This window comes from Lithobates pipiens, unplaced genomic scaffold (assembly GCF_037356315.1).
Source record: "Lithobates pipiens isolate NorthernLeopardFrog02 unplaced genomic scaffold, aLitPip1_a1.2 Scaffold_10, whole genome shotgun sequence".
Classification (NCBI taxonomy): Eukaryota; Metazoa; Chordata; class Amphibia; order Anura; family Ranidae; genus Lithobates; species Lithobates pipiens.
The window spans coordinates 6,651,267-6,674,406 of record NW_027507686.1 but is presented as its reverse complement, the minus strand read 5'-3'; the positions used below and the strand labels follow the sequence as shown (position 1 = coordinate 6,674,406).

At 47.7% G+C, this 23,140-nt stretch overlaps 1 protein-coding gene across 3 annotated transcripts in view; it reads left to right on the top strand.

Annotated features, from left to right (window-relative positions):
• Positions 1-23,140, top strand: part of PLCG2 (phospholipase C gamma 2) — a 232,807-nt gene that overhangs the window by 103,889 nt on the left and 105,778 nt on the right. For all 3 annotated transcript variants that reach the window (XM_077451313.1, XM_077451297.1, XM_077451305.1), the window contains exons 10-12: positions 13,250-13,351; positions 17,629-17,747; positions 22,571-22,656. In XM_077451313.1, coding sequence (XP_077307439.1) covers positions 13,250-13,351; positions 17,629-17,747; positions 22,571-22,656 — 307 coding nt within the window. The remainder of the gene's footprint in view (positions 1-13,249; positions 13,352-17,628; positions 17,748-22,570; positions 22,657-23,140) is intronic.

Genomic DNA, 23,140 nt, shown 5'->3' with positions numbered 1-23,140 from the left:
GATTTATAGTGGGGAGAGAGGATTTGTGCTCAGAGGGTAAATTTGAGGGGTAGAGGATTTGTACTGGGAGGGGTAGATTTGTGCTGGGGGGGATTTATAGTGGGGAGAGAGGATTTGTGCTCAGAGGGTAAATTTGAGGGGTAGAGGATTTGTACTGGGAGGGGTAGATTTGTGCTGGGGGGGATTTATAGTGGGGAGAGAGGATTTGTGCTCAGAGGGTACATTTGAGGGGTAGAGAATTTGTACTAGATGGGGTGGATGTGTGTTGGGGGGGATTTGGAGCGGGGAGAGAGGATTTGTGCTCAAAGGGTACATTTGAGGGGTAGAAGATTTGTACTGGGGGGTGGATTTGTGCTTGGGCGGGGAATTTATAGTGGGAAGAGAGGATTTGTGCTCAGAGGGTAAATTTGAGGGGTAGAGGATTTGTACAGGGGGGGGGGGGGTGGATGTGTGCTGGGGGGGGGATTTGGAGTGGGTAGAGAGGACTTGTGCTCAGAGGGTAAATTTGAGGGGTAGAGGATTTGTACTGGGGGGGTGGATTTCTGCTGCACATTAATGCTCAATTTTTTGGGGGGGGGGTGATTTTTTATGACCCTCATACATTTTTATGGGGGGGGGGAGTTGGAATTTGGCATGATCGCCCCCGGGCTCTATATCATATGACCTTATCCCGCCACTGCTGCACACGGACCGTCCTGCACTCCAAACCTCACTAGCGCCATCTTCTGGCCACCCTTGGCATTGCGGCCTCCATAGCACAAGCCTCCTCCGGCACGCTGCACAACTCTCGGCGCTCACACAAGTTATTCCGAAACTCTTCTATTGTAGCGAAATGTTTTCTTGTGTTGATCGCGTGACCCCCGAAGAGCGACAAACAAAAGCCGTCATGTAAATGACAGAACAGAGCGCGTCTCTATGGCTGGCGGACAAACACAAGCGGTTTTGAATATTCTGCCTCTATTGTACTGCGGTGGGGTGGTGGGGGGAGCGCCGCACAGCCTCCGCCAACATTTAACCTCTCCTATGCAAATGAAAGCCGGAGCGTGCCACCGCCAGCACGTTTCGTCCCCGGCGCCTACAATGGCACCTCAACGCCGACCGTTATTATCAAGATGCTCCGAGATTAGTCGTGCCGGGGGCTGTTTTGCATATGAAAATGGAAGGTGGCTTTCTGTAGGGACGGGGGGGGGGGGGGGGGGGGTGGGGGGTTGCCGGCGCCACACACTGGCTCCCATTGTCCCGGTATTTGCATGGAATAATTATCTCCGGTTAGGGGGCCTTTCGCCGCCCGCTTGGCTGATCCCGGAGATAGTAGAAGCTCCATAGTTACCTCCTGTGTGTTCAATTCATCAGTCTTATTTATATTCCTCTTCTGTGCTCTGCTAAATGGAGGGGGGGGGGGGCGGGGGGGAGGGGGGGGTGGGTTGTGCTACTGCGAGAAGCTAATGAATTCTTCATTATCACAGCGCAGGAACAAAGAGAACAGAAAGTGGAGCTCTAGGCAGACCGCTAAATACATATAAAGTGGTACGGAGCGCTAAAGTGCAAAAAAAAAAATGCTTAAAACAGCATCGACCAATCATAAACAAAAAAAAGCGTGTGTCTGAGCGTCTCTGAGCATCTCAGAGTGTTTCCGAGTGTCTCCGGTGCCCCCCGCACCTCTGGCCACATGCGGGGCCCACCCAGGTGTGTTGCAACAGCGAATGAACATTCGCTGTTGCAACACTGATCCTCCTCCCGGGCCAATTGGGAAGCGGGTCTGATACCCGTCACTCGATTGGCTGAAAGGACAGGCTATCCTATTGGATGCATAGGAGGAGGGGAGGAAGCGCGTGGCGGAAGCGAGGAGGAGAAGAGCCGCTGGCTGATGCCTGGATGCCTGATCGCCGCTTCTGCTTCTGGCGGATGCCCGATTCCCACCGCTGCTCCTCGGATGCCCGATCCCCGCCGCTGCCCCTCGAATGCCCGATCCCCGCCAGCTGCTCTCGGATGCCCGATCCTGGCTGCTGCTCCTCAGATGCCCGATCCCAGCCTCTGCTCCTCGGATGCCCGATCCAAGCCTCTGCTCCTCGGATGCCCGATCCCCACCACTGTTCCTCGGATGCCCAATCCCCACCGCTGCTCTCGGATGCCCGATCCTGGCTGCTGGTCCTCAGATGCCGATCCCAGCTGCTGCTCCTCAGACGCCCGACCCCCGCCGCTGCTCCTCGGATGCTCGATCCCCGCCGCTGCTCCTCGGATGCTCGATCCCCGCCGCTGCTCTCGGATACCAGATCCCCGCCGCTACTCTTCAGATGCCTGATCCCTGCCCCGGGTCCTCAGATGCCCCATCCCGGGATGCCCAATCCTGGCCGCTGCTCCTCTGATGCCCGATCCCGGCCACTGCTCCCCAGGTGCCCGATCCCCGCCACTGTTCCTCGGATGCCCAATCCCTACCTCTGCTCTCGGATGCCCGATCCTGGCTGCTGCTCCTCGGATGCCCGATCCCCGCCGCTGCTCCTCGGATGCTCGATCCCCACCGCTGCTCTCGGATCCCCGATCCCCGCCGCTGCTCTTCAGATGCCCGATCCCAGCGACTGCTGTATATATATATATATATACATAACTATATTGCAAGCCCATATCTATATGACCTAAAGCCTCCCTAGTCCCTGTCATTAATAGTAAAGTTCACATTTGCATAATGCGAGACATTCATATAAAATCCGGTAATAACATATTCCGTATATATATATTCCATAAATAATCTTGTCTACACGTGATTAATAGAAGACACGGCATCTGGTAGCTCTACGTGTTTTATGGCTCCAAGACACTCTTCAGGAGCGAGCACCTGGTATATATATATATATATATATTGAAAAATAGGGTTTCACAGGCTGGGAGTTTGATTACTTCCCCCTGCCTCTATCACAGTGGTCTTCAAACTCTTCGGATGCGGACCTTTCCTTGCCTTTATCTGGCCCTTGGGGCACCATTCTTCCCACTTGCACCAGCAATGGGGCTCTATCTACACCTCCCATTGACACCAACAATGGGGCACTATTCCTCCCAATGACGTCACCAACAATTCAACACTATTCCTCCCAATCACACCAACAACGAGGCACGATTCCTCCCGCAGATACCAATGATGGGGCACTATTCCTTCCAATGGCACCAACAATGGGGCACTATTCCTCCAAATGACACCAAAGATGGGGCACTATTCCTCCCAATGACACCAACAATTCTGCACTATTCCTCCCAATCACACCAACAACGAGGCTCGATTCCTCCCACAGATACCAATGATGGGGCACTATTCCTTCCAATGGCACCAACAATGGGGCGCTATTCCTCCCAATGACACCAAAGATGGGGCACTATTCCTCCCAATGACACCAACGATTCTGCACTATTCCTCCCAATCACACCAACAACAAGGCACGATTCCTCCCACAGATACCAATGATGGGGCACAATGTCTCCCAATGACACCAACAATGGGGCACTATTCATTCCACTGACACCAAAGCTTCGGCACCATTTCTCCCAATCACTACAACAATAGGGCACTATTTCTCCCAGTGGCACCAGTGATGGGGCACTATTCCTCCCAATGACACCAACAACGGGGCAATATTCATTCCACTGACACCAACCCTTCGGCACTATTTCTCCCAATCACACAAACAATGGGACACTATTTCTCCCAATGACACCAAGGATGGGGCACTATTCCCCCAATACCAATGATGGGGTACTATTTCTGCTCTTTTTTTTTTAATCCCACTGATGCTGGGGCATTTTCTACTCCTGTGGGCCCCCCACAGTCCAGCCCCCTCAATGTCTGAAGGATGATAAACTGGCCCTTTGTTTAGAAAGTTTGGAGACCCCCTGCTCTAGCAGAAGCTTCTAGGGCTTAGGGCAGGAGAATTTAAATCCCTGGCCTGAATATTTAGTAGCCAATCCCTGGTAAAGTGTGCCCAGATGGGGGCTGGGCTGCTGTTAAATAGTTTCTCTGCTCGATGTAAGTTCCACGCTCTCTCTGGCGACTTCCAATTCCAACTTCTAAGGCGAATTTGAATCTGGTGGCTGTGAGGAACATCTTTGATGCCTCGGTTTTTCCTGTATGGGAGAGCCAGCAATGAGCCTGTAGTTGCCAGAGCTTACAGTGTATCATTACCGCTCACTGACTGGTTACTAGAGGTTACAGCACACATTATAGTTCACTGGTTAGTTGCTAGAGGTTACAACACATGATATCTGTTTGTTGATTGGTTTCAAGAGATTACTGTGGATACGACCTCAGGGGGGCATGATATACATATCAATGCCGCTGGCTGCCCCTATTTACACATGAATGCCAGCAATGTACATGTAAACACAGGGTCTGAAGGTGAGTCATCTGTACACAACAATAGGGCAGAGCTGGGCAGCATTAGTAGCAGCACTTCACACTGAGATATCGGGACACAGGACTAAAACCTTAAGGGATGAGGGGATTTAAACCAGGATAATTGGCAAGTATGAGGCAGCTGCTTTGGGCCCCACAACAATGACAGGGCCCAGGGCAGCTGCCGCTTTTGCCCTGCCTTTAAAAACGGCCCTGAGAATACCCCACTCCACGATGGAAATGGGAGGTTGCATTTGATGCCTTGGGAAACCCAAACCTAGGCCCTGATGGAGGACATCAGGTTGGTCTGAAGAACTCTTTAGTGATAGAAGAAAGCTGTCAGTGTGGCAGAGGCACCCGTGGTTATGTAGAATAACATCCATAGAAGGGTTGTGGTCATCGTGGTTAGTAAGTGAACATTTATATATTACACTAAAAAGATGCGTCTTCTGTATGGAAGTGCCAGCAAAGAGCCTGCAGTTGTGTCCAGGAATGTCTCGTCTACATTACAAGCACATAAACCATAGGGTCTGTAGGGTGGTGGCCCCGTACGTTGGAGGACGGTCAGGATGGTCTGAGGAACTCATTAGTAGTAGAAAAAAAAAAATGTCAATGTCTTGTATGGCAGAGGTCCGTGCCTGTGTTTGTGTAGAACAATAGTCATAGAGGGGTTGTTGGTGTGAAGATATTTGCCGGCACACCATGGAACGGCACAAATAGCGTCCAAACGGGTGATTTATTGCATGATCACAACCAGGGGTGGACTGACCATTCAGCCACTCGGGCACTGCCCGAGGGCCCCGGGCCACTAGGGGGCCCCATCAGGGTTACCAGCCTCAGTAAAACCAGGGACAGTATGTAAAAATCTGTGTTTTTTTTTTACATCTGTCTCTGAAATGTCCCTTACCGACATCCTTTTGGTCTAAAAATCCCGAGATTAGAGCTGCCACACCTCTCCAGTACCTTCTCAGCTAATAGAAATATGTCTGCCTATACTGTGTGGCCCCATAATCTGATTGCCTGGGGGCCCCATAATCTCCTATTGCCCGGGGGCCCCATGAGTTGTCAGTCCGCCCCTGATCACAACACAAAGATAGTGCAACGTTTCGAAGCCGCGCAGGGCCCCTTTATCAGGCATGTCACATGCCTGACAAAGGGGCCCTGCGTGGCTCCGAAACGTTGCACTATCTTTGTGTTGTGATCATGCAATAAATCGCCCGTTTGGACGCTATTTGTGTCGTTCCATGGTGTGCCGGCAAATATCTTCCCCGTGACTTGAATCAGTATCCAGCTGGTTGTTGCTACAGCACCCAAATCTGAGAGCGCATCCACGTTTCGGAGGCGCGTAGGGCCCCTTCGTCAGGCATGTCACATGCCTGACGAAGGGGCCCTGCGCGGCTCCGAAACGTTGCACGATCTTTGTGTTGTGATCATGCAATAAATCGCCCATTTGGACGCTATTTGTGTCGTTCCATGGTGTGCCGGCAAATATCTTCCCCGTGACTTGAACCAGTATCCAGCTGGTTGTTGCTACAGCACCCAAATCTGAGAGCGCATCCACGTTTCGGAGGCGCGTAGGGCCCCTTCTTCAGGCATGTCACATGCCTGACGAAGGGGCCCTGCGCGGCTCCGAAACGTTGCACGATCTTTGTGTTGTGATCATGCAATAAATCGCCCATTTGGACGCTATTTGTGTCGTTCCATGGTGTGCTGCCAAATATCTTCCCCGTGACTTGAATCAGTATCCAGCTAGTTGTTGCTACAGCACCCAAATTTGAGAGCGCATCCACGTTTCGGAGGCGCGTAGGGCCCCTTCATCAGGCATGTCACATGCCTGACGAAGGGGCCCTGCGTGGCTCTGAAACGTTGCACGATCTTTGTGGTGTGATCATGCAATAAATTTGCCCGTTTGGATGCTATTTGTGTCGTTCCATGGTGTGCCGGCAAATATCTTCCCCGTGACTTGAATCAGTATCCAGCTAGTTGTTGCTACAGCACCCAAATTTGAGAGCGCATCCATGTTTCAGAGGCACGCAGGGCCCCTTCATCAGGCATGTCACATGCCTGACGAAGGGGCCCTGGGTGGCTCCGAAACGTTGCACTATCTTTATGTTGTGATCATGCAATAAATCGCCCGTTTGGACGCTATTTGTGTCGTTCCATGGTGTGCCGGCAAATATCTTCCCCGTGACTTGAACCAGTATCCAGCTGGTTGTTGCTACAGCACCCAAATTTGAGAGCGCATCCACATTTCAGAGGCACGCAGGGCCCCTTCGTCAGGCATGTCACATGCCTGACGAAGGGGCCCTGCGTGGCTCCGAAACGTTGCACTATCTTTGTGTTGTGATCATGCAATAAATCGCCCGTTTGGACGCTATTTGTGTCGTTCCGTGGTGTGCCGGCAAATATCTTCACCGTGACTTGAACCAGTATCCAGCTAGTTGTTGCTACAGCACCCAAATCTGAGAGCGCATCCATGTTTCGGAGGCGCGTAGGGCCCCTTCATCAGGCATGTCACATGCCTGACGAAGGGGCCCTGCGCGACTCCCAAACGTTGCACGATCTTTGTGTTGTGATCATGCAATAAATCGCCCGTTTGGACGCTATTTGTGTCGTTCCATGGTGTGCCGGCAAATATCTTCACCGTGACTTGAACCAGCATCCAGCTGGTTGTTGCTACAGCACCCAGATCTGAGAGCGCATCCACGTTTCGGAGGCGCGTAGGGCCCCTTCATCAGGCATGTCACATGCCTGACGAAGGGGCCCTGCGCGGCTCCGAAGCGTTGCATGATCTTTGTGTTGTGATCATGCAATAAATCGCCCGTTTGGACGCTATTTGTGTCGTTCCGTGGTGTGCTGGCAAATATCTTCCCCGTGACTTGAATCAGTATCCAGCTAGTTGTTGCTACAGCACCCAAATCTGAGAGCGCATCCAGGAACGTATGAAGTACTACATAGAGGGGTTGTTGTCATCATGGTTTATAAGTGAGCATTTATTCACACTAGGAACAACTTTTCTACATTACAAGCACATAAACAATAGGGTCTGTAGGGTGGTGGTCCTCAAGAATGAGTTGTGGAGATAAAGACTCTGCGTTATCCATCGGGAGAAAAAGAGGAGAGGTGAGAGAGCCCTTTGGTGTAGTAAGTTGCCAATGTTGTTAGATGTGTATGGAGTTCTCAAAAATATATTTTAAAAAAAGCTTACATTTTATGAGGTTGCGATTAACCAGATTCAATAGTAAATGGTACGCTTCATGGTACGCTTGTGGAGAATACCCGTCTCTACGCTGGAAATAGGAGATTGCATTCGATGCCTCTGAAAACCCAATGCGAGGTCCTCATGTAGGACATCAAGATGGTCTGAAGAACTCGTTAGTGGTAGAAAAAAAAAAAACCAGCTTGAGTGATTGAGGTGCACGTGGTTGTGTTGAATAATAGTCATATAGGGTTTGTGGTCATCGTGGTTAGTAAGTGAGCGTCTATTTATTACACGAAAAAGATGCGTCTTCTGTATGGGAGTCGGGAGAGACCTCAAAGAACCCGCGTCCTGAAACATCTCTTCTACATTACATAAAACCAATAGGCTCTGTAGGGCGATGGTCCTCAAAAATAATTAGTGGAGATGAAGAGTCTGTAGTATTCATCCAAAAAAAAAAAAAAAAGAGTAGACACGAGATAACTCTTTGGTGTAGTAAGTTGGCAATGTTGCTAGATGTGTACGGAGTTCTGGAAGGTTGCATTTACTATGAAATCTGGTTATTCACAACCTTCCAGAACTTCCGTACACATCTAGCAACATTGCCAACTTACTACACCAAAACCCTTGTACACACGGTCGGAGATTCCGACGGAATGTGTCCTATCGGACTGTTTTGACTGTGTGTGGTCTCCATCGGACTGTTTCCGTCGGAATATCCGACGGACCAACTTTTCCAACTTGCCGGTAAAATTTTCAGACAAAATGCTCCTATCGGACATACTCCGATCATGTGTAGCCTACTCCGACGGACAAAGTGCCACGCATGCTCAGATCAAATTCCTAGACCAAAGCTATTGGCTACTAGCCTGAACGTAGTCCCGTCCTAACGAACTAACGTCATCACGTTATGTACAATCGGATTTTCCGACAACTTTGTCCGACCGTGTGTATGCACCAGTTTCGGACACAATCCGTCGGACTAAATCCGACAGGCAAAATCCGACGGATTTGGTTGGCAAAATCTCCGACCGTGTGTACGTGGGCTAAGGTCACAGTCGGGCCAAGTTGGCGAAAAATACGATCTTTCAGAACGTGATGACGTCGGATTTTCCGACAACTTAGTCCGACCGTGTGTATGCAACATCACTTCCGGACCTCTTCCAGAATTAATCCGTCGGAATTACTCAGACGGATTTGGTTGTCGGAATCTCCGACCGTGTGTACAAGGGCAAAGAGTTGTCTCGTGTCTACTCTTTTTTTGGATGGATACTTCAGAATCTTTATCTCCACAAATAATTTTTGATGGATGAGGTATGATTGGGGAGAACACCCCCTCCCCCCCCTTCCATACAGGAAATGGAGAGTTTGCTCTCATTGCCCCCTGTATTTATTACACTAAGCCCTTGTACACACGGCCGGACATTCCAACGGAAAATGTCCGATCGGACCGCGTTGTCGGATAATCCGACCGTGTGTGGGGCTCCATCGGGCTCTTTCCGTCGGAATATCCAACCAACAAAGTTTTAGAGCTGGGTTATAAAATTTTCCGACAACATGATCCGATCGTTCTATACAAAAGTGTAGCACTAAAACCAGGCATATTATAACATTCTCATGTAAGATAATATACACTCATATATAAAACATATGCGTATATATTTTAAACATCAATAGTGTGTAATGAAAAATGACCTGAAGAGAAACAAAGTTTCCTATAAATCACGTGTATAGTGAAAATTACAGGTAAGTGAAAAATAACAGGTGAAAGAAAGTCCAAAAAAAAAAAGGAGATGCAGAGTCTCTTGTATGTGATAATCCGGTCCACATATATGTAGACAATCACCATCCACCTTCTTTACATGTAAAGGTCATGCAGACACCACGTGATATTCCCTTCACCAGATGAGGTGTAGGCTTACCAGATATACTGGATCCAAACGAATATACATTCGAAGGATCACAAAAGCTTGTATATTTGTATGTAGATTTCTCAAAAATAAATTCTCCAGGGGAATTTCACGTATAACCGTTCCGTTCATGTACTGGGCAGTAGGTTATCTCCAGCCATACACACCAATTGAAATGGTTGAACACATGTAAAGGGAAACAGGGACCAAATAGCGTAATTCCGTTTTAAAAGAAAATTTTATAAAAAGTAATAAACTCACATGCATACAGTAGATCAAGCGCTTTTCAATAAAAAACATGGCTGCAGTGGAGTCCCGGCGCGTTTCGTCCTAGAAGACGTCATCTGGGGGGGGGGGGCTTTGTCCGATCGTTTGTAGAGAATTCCGATCGGACAAAGTGCCACGCACGCTCAGGTCAAATTCCTAGACCAAAGCTATTGGCTACTAGCCTGAACGTAGTCCCGTCCTAACGAAATAACGTCATCAGGTTACGAACGATAGGATTTTCCGACAACTTTGTCCGACCGTGTGTACGCAACACAAGTTTCGGACAAAATCCGTCAGACAGAATTTCAACGGATTTTGTTGTCGGAATGTCCGACCCGTGTGTACAAGGGCTAACAGATGCGTCTTCTGTATGGGAGAGACATCAAAGAACCTGAAATTGTGTACAGGAACACCTCTCCTACGTTACAAGCACACACACAATCTGTAGGGTGGTGGTCCTCAAAAATGAGTTTGGGGGAGATAAAGACTCTGTGGCGTCCTTTGGGGAAAAAAAAGAAGAAGAAAAGAGCTGAGAGAAAAAAAAAAAGAGGTGAGAGAACCCATTGACCTAGTAAGCTGGCAATGTTATTAGATATGTATTGAGTTCTGGAAAAGATGGAAAAAAAAAACACATTTAATAAGGTTGTCAATAACCAGATATGCAACCTTCCTGGTATGCTTGAGGAGCATAACCCTTTTCTTCAAGAAATGGGAAAACGCGCTTGATGCCTTGGGAAAACTCCAATCCTCGGTCCTCATGGGGGACATCAGATCGGTATGAAGAACTCGTTAGCGGTAGAAAAAAATTGTCAGTGGCTTATCAGAGGTCCCCGTGGTTGTGTAGAAATAATAGTCATAGAGGGGTCGTGGTCATCGCGGTTGGTAAGTGAGCAATTATTTATTACACCAAGAGATGCGCCACAAAGGCCAAGACTACTCCTCCATGATTAATATTTTACACAACCACAGGTGCATCTGCCATACAAACCATTGGCAGATCTTTTTTTCAACACTAACGAATGCATAAACAACAAAATTTAATTTGGAGGAAAGAATGGGAGGAATACTCATAATAAGGGTTGGCTAAAGTTAGTGAAGGGTTAAGGGGTAACATAGGGAAAATGTTTAATTAAAAAAAAATATTATTTACTTGCATGGTTGCTGGAACCGACTTTATGTGGAGATAAAGATTAGATTATGGAGTTAGACTTTAAAATGGAACTTCAGCTTTTATTTTTTTCATTTCCCCCCCCCCGCCCAAAAAAATGGTCTGAATATCTTCTCTATGCTCCTGCGCTACCTCCTGCTTCCTCCCCAGTCCAGTGTCGATTGTCCTCTTCAGGCACAATGGCAGTCACATCATTCTGGTCATTTCCTACGAACCCAGCCTGTCCTTTACTCACCCTCCCCCCGCCCCCCCCAGGGGCAATTCATTCATGGGTTCACAGTATTCCAGGACTGAGCGGAGTACGACGCCCACTACAGGAGGAAGAAGAGGAAGTACTTGTGACATCCCCTGACCTTCAAAAAGATGGCAGAAAAATTGTATAAAAGTGGATGTAGCCCCCTGATGTTTAGGCAGGGTTGCTAGTAAATCTATTTGCCAAGTGATAGTTGCCTTGGCCAACTGATAGGAGTTCAATTGATTTCACAGTAATTCTGGAATTGCTGCACTTCTCTCTTCTGTCACTAGATGGCCGGGTATCTGGTGACATGACATTTGTATTGTCTGATACTTCCACCCCCCCCACCTTTTGCCACATACCCCCCATCACCCCCCTTTCCTCCAAACCCCCTCACACCCCATTAAACCAGACCAGACTGCGTTTGGAGTAAAGGGCCAAAGGCCTTGATTTATTAACCAAAATATATAAATATAAAATATAAACTTTTAATAAATAACTTTTAATAAAAATAACTTGCAAACTTTTCCTTTAACGCTGGAACATGGGTCATTAGCATATCCAAGACCCTACTGGTCACTGCACCATATATTTGACCTCTTGACCTCCAGACGGCATCCCCTGTCTCGGAGGCTAAACCCAAACCAATGCAGTGACCTACCCCTTTTCTCCTCCGGTTACCCCCATGTAACCAGGAAGTACATCAACAACCATCCCCATCCCCATGGATGGGTACAACCTAATTACCACCTGCACCACTTACCCTTCTAAACTGACCCCCCAAACAACCAGCACACCCAGCCAACACCCCCTCACAACCAAATCCTACCAACCACAGGGGAGGGTGGGTGGGAATCTCTTCCTCCTCCGCTCTCCAAGTGGCCTAGCTTCCGCTCGGCTTCCCGGCCGAATGTGCTAGCTCCGCCCCCTGGCTCCGCCTACCCGGCTTCTTAAAGCGGCCCACCTGTATTGTTATTAAAGCGGCGACAGTGCATGCAAACAACTGTCATGCCGTCCCTGCGCTTAGCAGCCTTTGGCTGCTGCTCCGTGGCCTCACTTTAGATAGGACAAGGGCATTGCAATTTGCAAGAACAGATTAGGAATGAATGGGGTGTTTCAGCCAATGGGCAGGGATTTTCTTGGGTCCCTTGGCCTGCTGGGAGAGCCTATTTATTTGGGTGGGATCAGGTGATCGGGGTTCTGTGCCACTGGGACGGCTGTCTGGGTGGACGTGTGTGAGCTAGAGCCTGAAGCCTAACCCGGGGGGCATCTGGCTGCTAGGCTGTCTGAAGGCCTATCCAGAAGCAAGAGAGCATCGTAGGGTTGGAATTTCGGCTTGCAGTGGCGGTTCTGTCAGCTGGAGAACCTGTCGTGGTCAGAGGTAGAGGGGAAGATGTTGCCACTAAGGGGCCATCCACCTTGTACCGGGGACCACTATGGGTAGCTAAAGCAAAGTACCAGAGCAATATTCTCACCAACCGGGGACGGTGAAGAATTGGGAAACTTCAGCAGATGTCAAGCCAGGGACCCAGCCAGTGGAGGTGACTCTTGCAGAGCAATGTTGTGTGCCAAGCCAGGGACCGAGCAGGCTAGTGGGGTGACGCTTGAGGAGTATCTGAGTGCCAAGCTAGGGACCCAGCAGGGGCGTGGGGGTGACGCTTGAGGAGGATACTGGATGAGAAGATTGGGAGAGCTCAGGGGATCCAGTGGCAGTGGATCAGCAAGTCTAGTGAAAGACAGGGAGCTCAGTTGAGTGAAGATCTATGATAGGAGATTGTAGAAGAAGTGAATAAGTTCATTACAACCTTTGTTAGAAACTGTTTCAAGATTGTTGCCATAGGAGACAGCGGTCCTACTCATGCAGATGTGGTGTCTTGCTGGATGTCTTTCCCTGCGTGGCTGTCTACCTATAGAAGTCTCGGAGTCTGCTAAATTAACATTGCAACTACTACTAGGTGTAACGTTGGGGGTTCCATGCCTGGAATTTCGCTTTAAGATATGTTACAGAATGAATGCACTAAACATTATTTTTTATACTGTTGATGTTACTGAAAGGCTTGTGCATCTTGTTTGTCCTCCATGTTTCCTAAAGGAGTCCTCAGCCCAGGATCTTAACAAAGTCCGCGAGCGGATGACGAAGTTTATAGATGACACTATGAGAGAGACGGCAGAGGCCTTTCTTTACGTAGATGAGGTAAGCAGCGCCAAGTGTTAAAGGGTCGCTCTACCCAAAATAAGTTAGTTTGATTGTTTTTAAGTAAAGGAGGGGGGGGGGGGGGGGGGTTCAACAGTTAAAGCCCAACTGAAGTCTCAACTTCAAATTTCTTTCTCTTTATAATCCTTTACTACTACGTTATAATTTTTAACCAACCTTCACTCAGAATTGCCTTAAAATACATTTTTCTCTGAGTGGAAACGTGGTTCCTGTTCTCACCCTCCGGTGCTCTATGCTTGCAGAGCTGGGTAACAGCCACAACCCCTCAGCAAAAGTGTCCTCACACAGACTTGTATTGCAGAGAAAGAGAGCGGGCATGTCTGGTCGGGTCTTTTAGCATTGACTGGCCTGTGCGGTTGGCCTCTGGTGCCTACTGCACGGCACGGTTACGTTTACAAACACTGAGCAATGTGGCTATGACAGGAAAGTAGACATGACATTCAGCACTCTCCTAGTTATTGTGCCAGGCTGTCAGGTAGATTTACTTATTTTTGAGCTCCTCTGTGATTATTGGAGCAGTTGTTGATTGCTTTGGACTTATCAGGGTCCCACATGCTGCGAGCTTTATTGCTTTTCCCTGCCTTTGGAAGGCTCCAGAACAAAGCAGTGGAGCAAATCAAATGAGCAGCCTGAATATGTATTGGGTCCCAGCCAATCCCTGGAGAGGTTTGTGTAAGGTCTTACCTTGGTTGGAGTCCATAGTGCAGAGATGTATGCTCAGCTTTGCAAAGACACACAGGAAAACAGGCACTTTTGGCAATACAAGGGACAATGAACTGACACAGCCTTCAGAGTGAGGCAGTGTTTTATACCCAGCTGATTACATAAACTGAAGAAGAAGGGGGCGCCTCTGGGTGTAGATTTTTAAAAGGCAATTTATTCACAGGTAAAACAAACAGATGATGCACTCACATTTTCCAAGGCATAAAAAGGCATGTAGAATACAAGGGGGGCGTTTTTTTCATCTGATTCGTCCGTCACATAGGATCCGGTCCGCTGGTGTCATGTTGTCCTCTCCTGGAGTTACCACGAGTTTGTTGTTAAAAAATGCCGGCTTGGTGGACGCAGAGGATGTGTTTCCAAAGCGAGGCTTGGTTAGCGGTGACACGCGGGTCGTGGGGTTGTGACGTCACGGCAGGCGACGCGTTTCCTGAGCGTTCGGGTCGAGGTGGAGAGAGGACCGCGCTCTTTCATCAGGCCAATCACTGATTGGCCTGATGAAAGAGCGCGGTCGTCTCTCCACCTCGACCCGAACGCTCAGAAAACGCGTCGCCTGCCGCTAACCAAGCCTTGCTTTGGAAACACATCCTCTGCGTCCACCAAGCCGGCATTTTTTAACAACAAACTCATGGTAACGCCAGGAGAGGACAACATGACACCCGCGGACCGGATCCTATGTGACGGACGAATCAGATGAAAAAAACGCCCCCCTTGTATTCTACATGCCTTTTTATGCCTTGGAAAATGTGAGTGCATCATCTGTTTGTTTTACCTGTGAATAAATTGCCTTTTAAAAATCTACACCCAGAGGCGCCCCCTTCTTCTTCTCTTTTCCTGCAACAGTCTAGGAGCCTGGTTTCAGCTCCCTGTGGTGGCAGCCCTGCATTCCAAAGTCCCACTCAAAGAACGAAAGACACTTTCACGGGACTTGAGAACTAAAAGTTCTCATTCATATTATCGTCCAATATAACTTTATACAGACAGCCCTCTGGAGTATATTATTTTCTGATCTTTTGTGCCTCTACTTGTCGTGATTACATAAACTGCCTCAGCTGAACCGGGAGTGACAGGTGCTAATTGCAAAGCAAGATCCAGAGTATAGCCCTTAGTGCTGCATGCAGGACAAGGCATAGCTGGAAACAAGGCTGAATAATGAGATGAGGAGTGGCTCAGAGGCAATACAGCAGGAGCAGTACACAGAAAATCATGGGTTCAATACCTCCTTGAGCCCCCTGGGGGATGGCCACGCCTGGCCGTTTGCATGGCACAGTAGGAACCGTGACAGTTTGCCCAATAGGTGGCTGCAGATCACATAAATGGCCTGGGGCTGGAGCAGTTGGAGTTCTGGTCCAGGAGGAAAAGTTCCCAGTCTGAAGTTCTGCTGCTCCCTTCTCAGGTAGCCCAGCTAAAATTTACCAGGAGCTCATCAAGGTCCCAGCTTGGGGCCTACTTGTTAAGAAACTCCAAAGCTAAAGAAGGGGGATTTCACGTACGACCCCGTGTGGAGAGTTCACTAAGGAAATATATGTCTGACACTGGAGGGAGGCATACAAATTCCCAAGGACTTGTGAGGACAGACCTGAGTGCAGGATCCGGGTGACTCTTGTTGCTGTTAACCCCTGGTGCACTAATACTAAGGCTTGCCTTGCCTTGGTCTTTGCTTATACGGTCCCAGTGCTGTCCATTCCCTCGGCTATTGTTGAAGGGACTTTTCTAAGAAGCAGGTGCAGAGTGGGAAGTGTCCTCTCATTAATGTTCAGTGTTCTTGAATATCCTACAGCTCCTGGTATCCTATCCAGGTTGTTCAGCAATAAATACAGAAAAAGGCAACCCCTAGACAACATGTGTCAAACACAAAGCCCTCAAGCCAAATTAGACCCACCAGACCATTTTATGTAGCCCTCACACTTTTCCTGCATCTGCGGCACTCCCCTCATCTCCGCCCTCACCTTGTGTTAGCAGTCGGCAGCAATGAGGAGGACAGAACTCTTCCGTCAGATCCTGCTCTTCTCCATGCAGCTGCAGAGAGGCTCCTCTCTGCCCCACCCCCCCTTCTCGTCCCAGCAATCGGCAGAAGAGAAGAGGACAAAACTCCTCCTACAGATCCTGCACCTCTCTGTGCAGCTGTAGCACCCTCTAGTCCCCGCCTTCCTTAATCTCAGCATTCAGCAGACTCTGGCAGCTTACTCTAGTCCTCCTCCGGACCTCTTCCAGACTCTACATTTTCTTATTCCTAGCTCCACCCCAACTTCTTCCCAGCAGCAGCACAAGGGGGGGGGGGGTGCATTGGGATGTAAGGGATGATGGGGGGCTCTTGACATCTGATGTATGTGGGGGGGGGGTGCTTAGGACATCTAGTCTTACAGATATATTTATTTGAGGGTAACAATAATGCTAAACTGAGTTTGACACCCCTGCCCTAGACTATTCATTGAGCCAAAAGGCTAAATGTTGCTGTGTACCTGGCTGCCGCTGCACTTGTGGGAGAGGGACCCGGGACAAACCAGTAACCCTTTCAGGGTGAGCATTTATGCTGTGTACACACAACCGGACTTTCCGACGGACTAGGTCCGACGGAACGAATCTGCCGGACAATTAGATCGTGTGTGGGCTTCATTGGACCTTTGCTGTCTAAAAATCAGATGGACTTTAGATTTAAAACATGTTTCAAATCTTTCCAACGGACTCGAGTCTGGTCGAAAAATCAGTTTGTCTGTATGCTAGTCCGACGGAGGAAAACCGACGCTAGGGCAGCTATTGGCTACTGGCTATGAACTTCCTTATTCTAGTCCGGTCGTACGTCATCACGTTCCAATCAGTCGGACTTTGGTGTGCTTGTGCCCTTGTACACACGGTCGGATATTCCGATGGACAATGTCTGATAGGACCGCGTTGTCGGATAATCCGACTGTGTGTGTGGTCTCCATCGGACTGTTTCCATCGGAGTATCCGACGGACCAAGTTTTCCAACTTGTCTATAAAACTTTCTGACAACATGATCCGATCGGACTTTGTCCGATCATGTGTAGAGAATTCCGATCGGACAAAGTGGCACGCATGCTCAGATCAAATTCCTAGACTGAACGTAGTCCCGTCGTAACGAAATAACATCATCACGTTAGGTACGATCGGATTTTCTGACAACTTTGTCCGACCGTGTGTATGCAACACAAGTTTCGGACAAACTCCGTCGGACAAAATCCGACGGATTTGGCTGTCAAAATGTCCGACCTGTGTGTACAAGGGCTGTGTGTGGCCAAGTCCGTTCGTTCGGAAAGTCCGTCAGGACTCCGCTGAAAGTCTGTCGGGAAGACCGTCGGACCTATTCCATCGAAAACTCCGGTCGTGTGTGCGCGGCATTACAGACACTATCAAAAATGGAGGCTCTTAGTACCATGTCCATCAGACTGACTATTTCTGTGACTTCAGTTGGCGTTGTCCTGCATAAGCAAATCACAGGTGCACTTTAAATAGCCAAGACTCTCTTTAATGAGGACATCTTATTCTCCTTCCTTATGTCTTTGAATCTTTTATAGTTCCTGACCTACTTATTTTCCAAAGAGAATAGCATCTGGGATGAGAAATACGATGAAATTGCAGTCCAGAATATGAATAATCCTCTGTCGCATTATTGGATTGCTTCCTCGCACAACACGTGAGTAATGATGGGGCTTTAATCCTCTGGGAAACCCAGGTACATCGCATTTAAATGCATTGGGAATTCTTCTAAACATAATAATAAGAAAATGAAAAAGAGTCTGAAGCTGAACTCCAAGAATTATCTGTATTAAATGCTTATGTTGAAGATCCCGTACCTGATGGGCTGCTGGAGAAGCTGGCAATGCTTTGGCGATGCCTCGGTGATAGCGGCGATCCTCCGGGTGTAAAAAAGCTTTAACTTGGCACCAACCACGTAATCTGATAAGTCAGTCATAGACATACTAATTAGGTGTAGTTCACCAGTAATCCAGTCTTAACCCTTGTACACACGGTCGGAGATTCTGACAGAATGTGTCCTATCGGACCATTTTGTCGGATAATCCGACTGTGTGTGGTGTCCATCGGACTGTTTCCGTCGGACGACGGACCAACTTTTCCAACTTGCCGGTAAAATTTTCCGACAACATGCTCCGATCGGACATACTCCGATCATGTGTAGCCTACTCCGACGGACAAAGTGCCACGCATGCTCAGATCAAATTCCTAGACCAAAGCTATTGGCTACTAGGCTGAACGTAGTCCCATCGTAACGAAATATCGTCATCACGTTATGTACAATCGGATTTTCCGACAACTTTGTCCGACCGTGTGTATGCAACAGTTTCGGACACAATCCGTCGGACAAAATCCGTTGGACAAAATCCAACGGATTTGGTTGTCAGAATGTCTGACCGTGTGTACAAGGGCTTAACCCACTTACACACGGTCGGAGATTTTGCCAACCAAATCCGTCGGATTTTGCCCGTCGGATTTAGTCCGACGGATTGTGTCCGAAACTGTTGCATACACACGGTCGGGCCAAGTTGGTGAAAAATACGATCTTTCAGAACGTGATGACGTTATTTCGTTACGATGGGACTACATTCAGGCTAGTAGCCAATAGCTTTGATGTAGGAATTTGATCTGAGCATGCGTGGCACTTGGTCCGATGAAAATGCTCTACACATGATCGGATTAGGTCCGTCCGGCCCAGTTGGTCGGGAAATATTTCCAACATGTTGGAAAATTGGGTCGGACGGAGATTCGGACGGAATCAGTCCGATGCATACCACACACAGTCGGATTATCTGACGACACGGTCCGATAAGACTCATTCCGACAGATTCTCCGACCGTGTGTACAAGGGCTAAGACATACAATGGCTTTGGTAAGACTGTGTAAGGTCAAAATTGGAATGGGTGGTGCTGGATCTCAAGAACTTGGTCTAGGTGTAGCTAGTAGTAGTGAGTCACATGTAACTGGACTGTAATGTCGAAGACATTTCATAGCTTCTCCAAGCCACTTCTCTAGCTACACTAAAGAACTAAAAAGTGGTTGGAGAAGCTACAAAATATCTCCTAGGTTACGGAACAAGTCCAGTTGAATGTAACTCACTACTACTAGCTACACCTAGACCAAGTTCTTGAGATCCAGCACCACCCAAAAAAGCTGGCAATGCTTTGGCGATACGTCAGTGATAGCGTCGATCCTCCGGGTGTAAAAAAGCTTTAACTTGGCACGAACCACGTAATCTGATAAGTCAGTCATAGACATACTAGTTAGGTGTAGTTCACCAGTAATCCAGTCTTAGACGTACAATGACTTTGGTAAGACTGTGTAAGGTCAAAATTGGAATAGGTGGTGCTGGATCTCAAGAACTTGGTCTAGGTGTAGCTAGTAGTAGTGAGTCACATTCAACTGGGCTTGTTCCGTAACCTAGGAGATATTTCGTAGCTTCTCCAACCACTTTTTAGTTCTTTAGTGTAGCTAGAGAAGTGGCTTGGAGAAGCTATGAAATGTCTTCAACATTACAGTCCAGTTACGTGTGACTCACTACTACTAGATACACCTAGACCAAGTTCTTGAGATCCAGCACCACCCATTCCAATTGTGACCTTACACAGTCTTACCAAAGTCATTGTACGCCTAAGACTGGATTACTGGTGAACTACACCTAACTAGTATGTCTATGACTGACTTATCAGATTACGTGGTTCGTGCCAAGTTAAAGCTTTTTTACACCCGGAGGATCGCCGCTATCACTGAGGCATCGCCAAAGCATTGCCAGCTTTTTTGGGTGGTGCTGGATCTCAAGAATTTGGTCTAGGTGTAGCTAGTAGTAGTGAGTCACATTCAACTGGGCTTGTTCCATAACCTAGGAGATATTTTGTAGCTTCTCCAACCACTTTTTAGTTCTTTAGTGTAGCTAGAGAAGTGGCTTGGAGAAGCTATGAAATGTCTTCAACATTACAGTCCAGTTACATGTGACTCACTACTATTGGCTACACCTAGACCAAGCTCTTGAGATCCAGCACCACCCATTCCAATTTTGACCTTACACAGTCTTACCAAAGTCATTGTACGTCTAAGATTGGAGTTTAACAACCACCCCTAACTAGTACACCTATGAAGGTTCTCATTTATCCAGGTCAAGGTATAGTTAGTAGTAGTTAGTCTCATTCAATTGGACTTGTTCTGTAACATTGAAGACATTTAGTAGCTTCTCCGACCACTTCATTAGTTCTTTAGTGGAGCTAGAGAAGTGGCTTGGAGAAGCTGCAAAACTTCAACATCATAGAACAAGTCCAGTTAAATGTGACTAATTATTACCAATTATACCATGAACTGGATAAATAAGAACATTCGGAGTCTTATTAGCTAGGTGTAGTTGTTTAAATCCAGTCTTGGAAATTCGATAACTTTGGTAAGGCTCCTTTTAAACTGAAATTATGCAGCTGATGGTGTTTTGGGTAAGATGTACAAAATGTGGGAAAAAAAAGGAGCTCCAAGCCAGTTTTAAAGGTCCAAGTATTGAGTTTATCCATCAATGTAAACAGGCCTACACCTCTCAGGTGCTACATTTTAAGAGATGAGGAGCACAAGTCTATAGTGACCTTTGGTGGTGTGTAGGCAGGTGCAGCTGGCTAGTCTGCCACAAGGTGGCTCTGTGGCAGAATAGTGTATGGTTACAGCAGACAGTGTCATCAGGTGCTAGGCCCCTTTTAGATAGACCCCTCCTGCAGTGATGTCATGGGTGAGTCAGTTCAAAATTATATGCCAGGCTGGAAAGAAGTCCTAGGGCACCAGCATGGATGTAACCAGCTTAGGCCCTAGACAGGGCAGGAGGCCAGGGGAGGAGTTGACCTGCACCCAAGAAAAGCCCGTTGTATTCTTTCTGTCCTTTATTGAGGTGGGGGTTGGGCCTTTTTTAGGCCAGGCCAAGAGTTCGCTGAGGGAGGCTATCCCCCTGGAGGGTTCTGGGAGAGGTGTGTATCTAAGGAGAAGGTGACTACATAAAGTCCAGTCCTGTGAGTAATGATGACCCCGGGGTAGAGGAGAGACTGTTGGAGGGGAAAAGGCTACTAAAGGTGCTGCACATGCTTTCACATGTGACTACTGTGGACCGTCCACTAAATGTGATTGACTATGCACTGTCAAGTGACTCCATAATGTATGTCGATGTGATGTGACTGTTGTGCCATTTCCGGAAATATATGAGGAAAGTGCAGCAAAACGAATTCTTGAGTGGACAGTCCTTCCTTGAGATATAAAGGTCAGTGGTCGGAAATAGGGTTGCCAGCTCATCCCTTAAAACCCAAGCAGGTTCTGAAGCTAATTTAATACAGATGAGTTTAATTACCAACTTAATGAGCCACAGTACCTGTGTAATTAATAGGTGTTCAATTTTAAAGGGATAAGGTGGCAACATTAGCCAGGGAAGTCTTGTGGAGGCCTCTGGCATGGGGGGTAGGGGGGGCACAATGTGACAGAGGGTTCGGCCTCAGCAGGAGCGACAGTGTTCTAGCAGGACAGGAGTGGGGGTAGGGACCTGTGCTCTTGGCACCAATTTCAAAGCCCCTTCTACAGGTGGACCTGATTGATTTGGCCGGTGCTGCATTCGGTCTTGCAGCCTAATCCAGTGTTCATTGCTCTCTCTGTAACACTCAAAATACGTTGGAAAGTTTTATAGATAAAAGGACTTCTTTACCATAACTTTGAAAGCGGTATTGGTTCTTTTTTTTTTTTTACATTTAAAATGAAAAAAAAAAAAAATGGCTTCCGATGTTAAAGGCAGAGGTGTAAATGGAGTTAAGCTAAAAAACAGGTTAGGAAAAAATCCATATGTAACACTGCAGAGTTATAATATTTAGACTCTTCTGTAAGTTTAGTGGTGACTGGTTCTCTTTAGCTATGAAATAATGTAAAAAAAAAAAAGTACCAGTACACGGCAACAAGTCCTTGCAAACGTTTATTCAGTAAAAAGCACAGAGCGCCAAACAAAAAGCAAGGCGGTCATGGCGACACATTTCAGCCTAAATGGCCTTAGTTATAACTATGACTGGGGTCATTTAGGCTGAAATGCGTCAATGCGATTGTCTTGTTTGTTTGGAGCTATTTGGTTTTTAACGAATAAACTCGTCACCATGTGCCACTAAATTTTCAACATTATTTTTTGGCTTATGAGCTGACAGGAGCCGTGACCGAGCCCCTATACAACCCGAGTGGGACGCGGAGGAAGAACAGCCTTATTTTGCTTCTCTTTCGCTCCGGTAGGGAGAGTTCTCCAAGCAGCGACCCTGAAAAGTATTGGAAGCCAACTGGCTGATTCATCTCACCGGTGTCTGTCAAAACTTGAAATTCTAATTGCGAGTAGACTGACCCTTTAAATGACTATATAATAAGGGACACAAGCGTTTTGCAGAAATGCGGGATGACAACCCCTCCGCACCTGGGCCATTCTTCCCCAGCCCTGACCCCCTCTTTGTGTTTCCTGTTTAGGTATTTAACCGGAGACCAGCTGCGCAGCGAGTCCTCTACAGAAGCCTACGTGCGCTGTCTGCGGATGGGATGCAGGTGTATCGAACGTAAGCGTGAAATGATTTCATTGTTATTTAATGGGAAACTATGCTAATTGTGCCACCACTCTGGTTTCTGGTCATTGTTACGCACTTGGCTGAGGTTCTGATAGACGTGACCTGAGATAAGGGAGGCCACCAGGCAGAATAAGAACTTGATGGTGGAAGAGTTTACATTGTTTTATATCTGCAATATTTCTAAATGTGAGGTGTTAAATGGAAAGCAGGATCAGAACAGATTTGAAAAGAAGCAAAAAATGGACACTGCAGACGATTATTCAGTAACTTGCCCCAGAGTGAGGCAAGGACAACTCTAAAGAGTAGCAATGCGCATGAGCTCTGGGCTTCTTAAAGGTCTTCGATGCTCCAACAGCGAGATTTCCCTGCCATGATTACTGACTCTTTTCCCGTTCTCCCCTGAAAGTTTTGGGTGTTTTGGGTGTTCTTGATTTCATTTTTGCAAATGAAACACTGACAGGCATAGTGGGAGCCC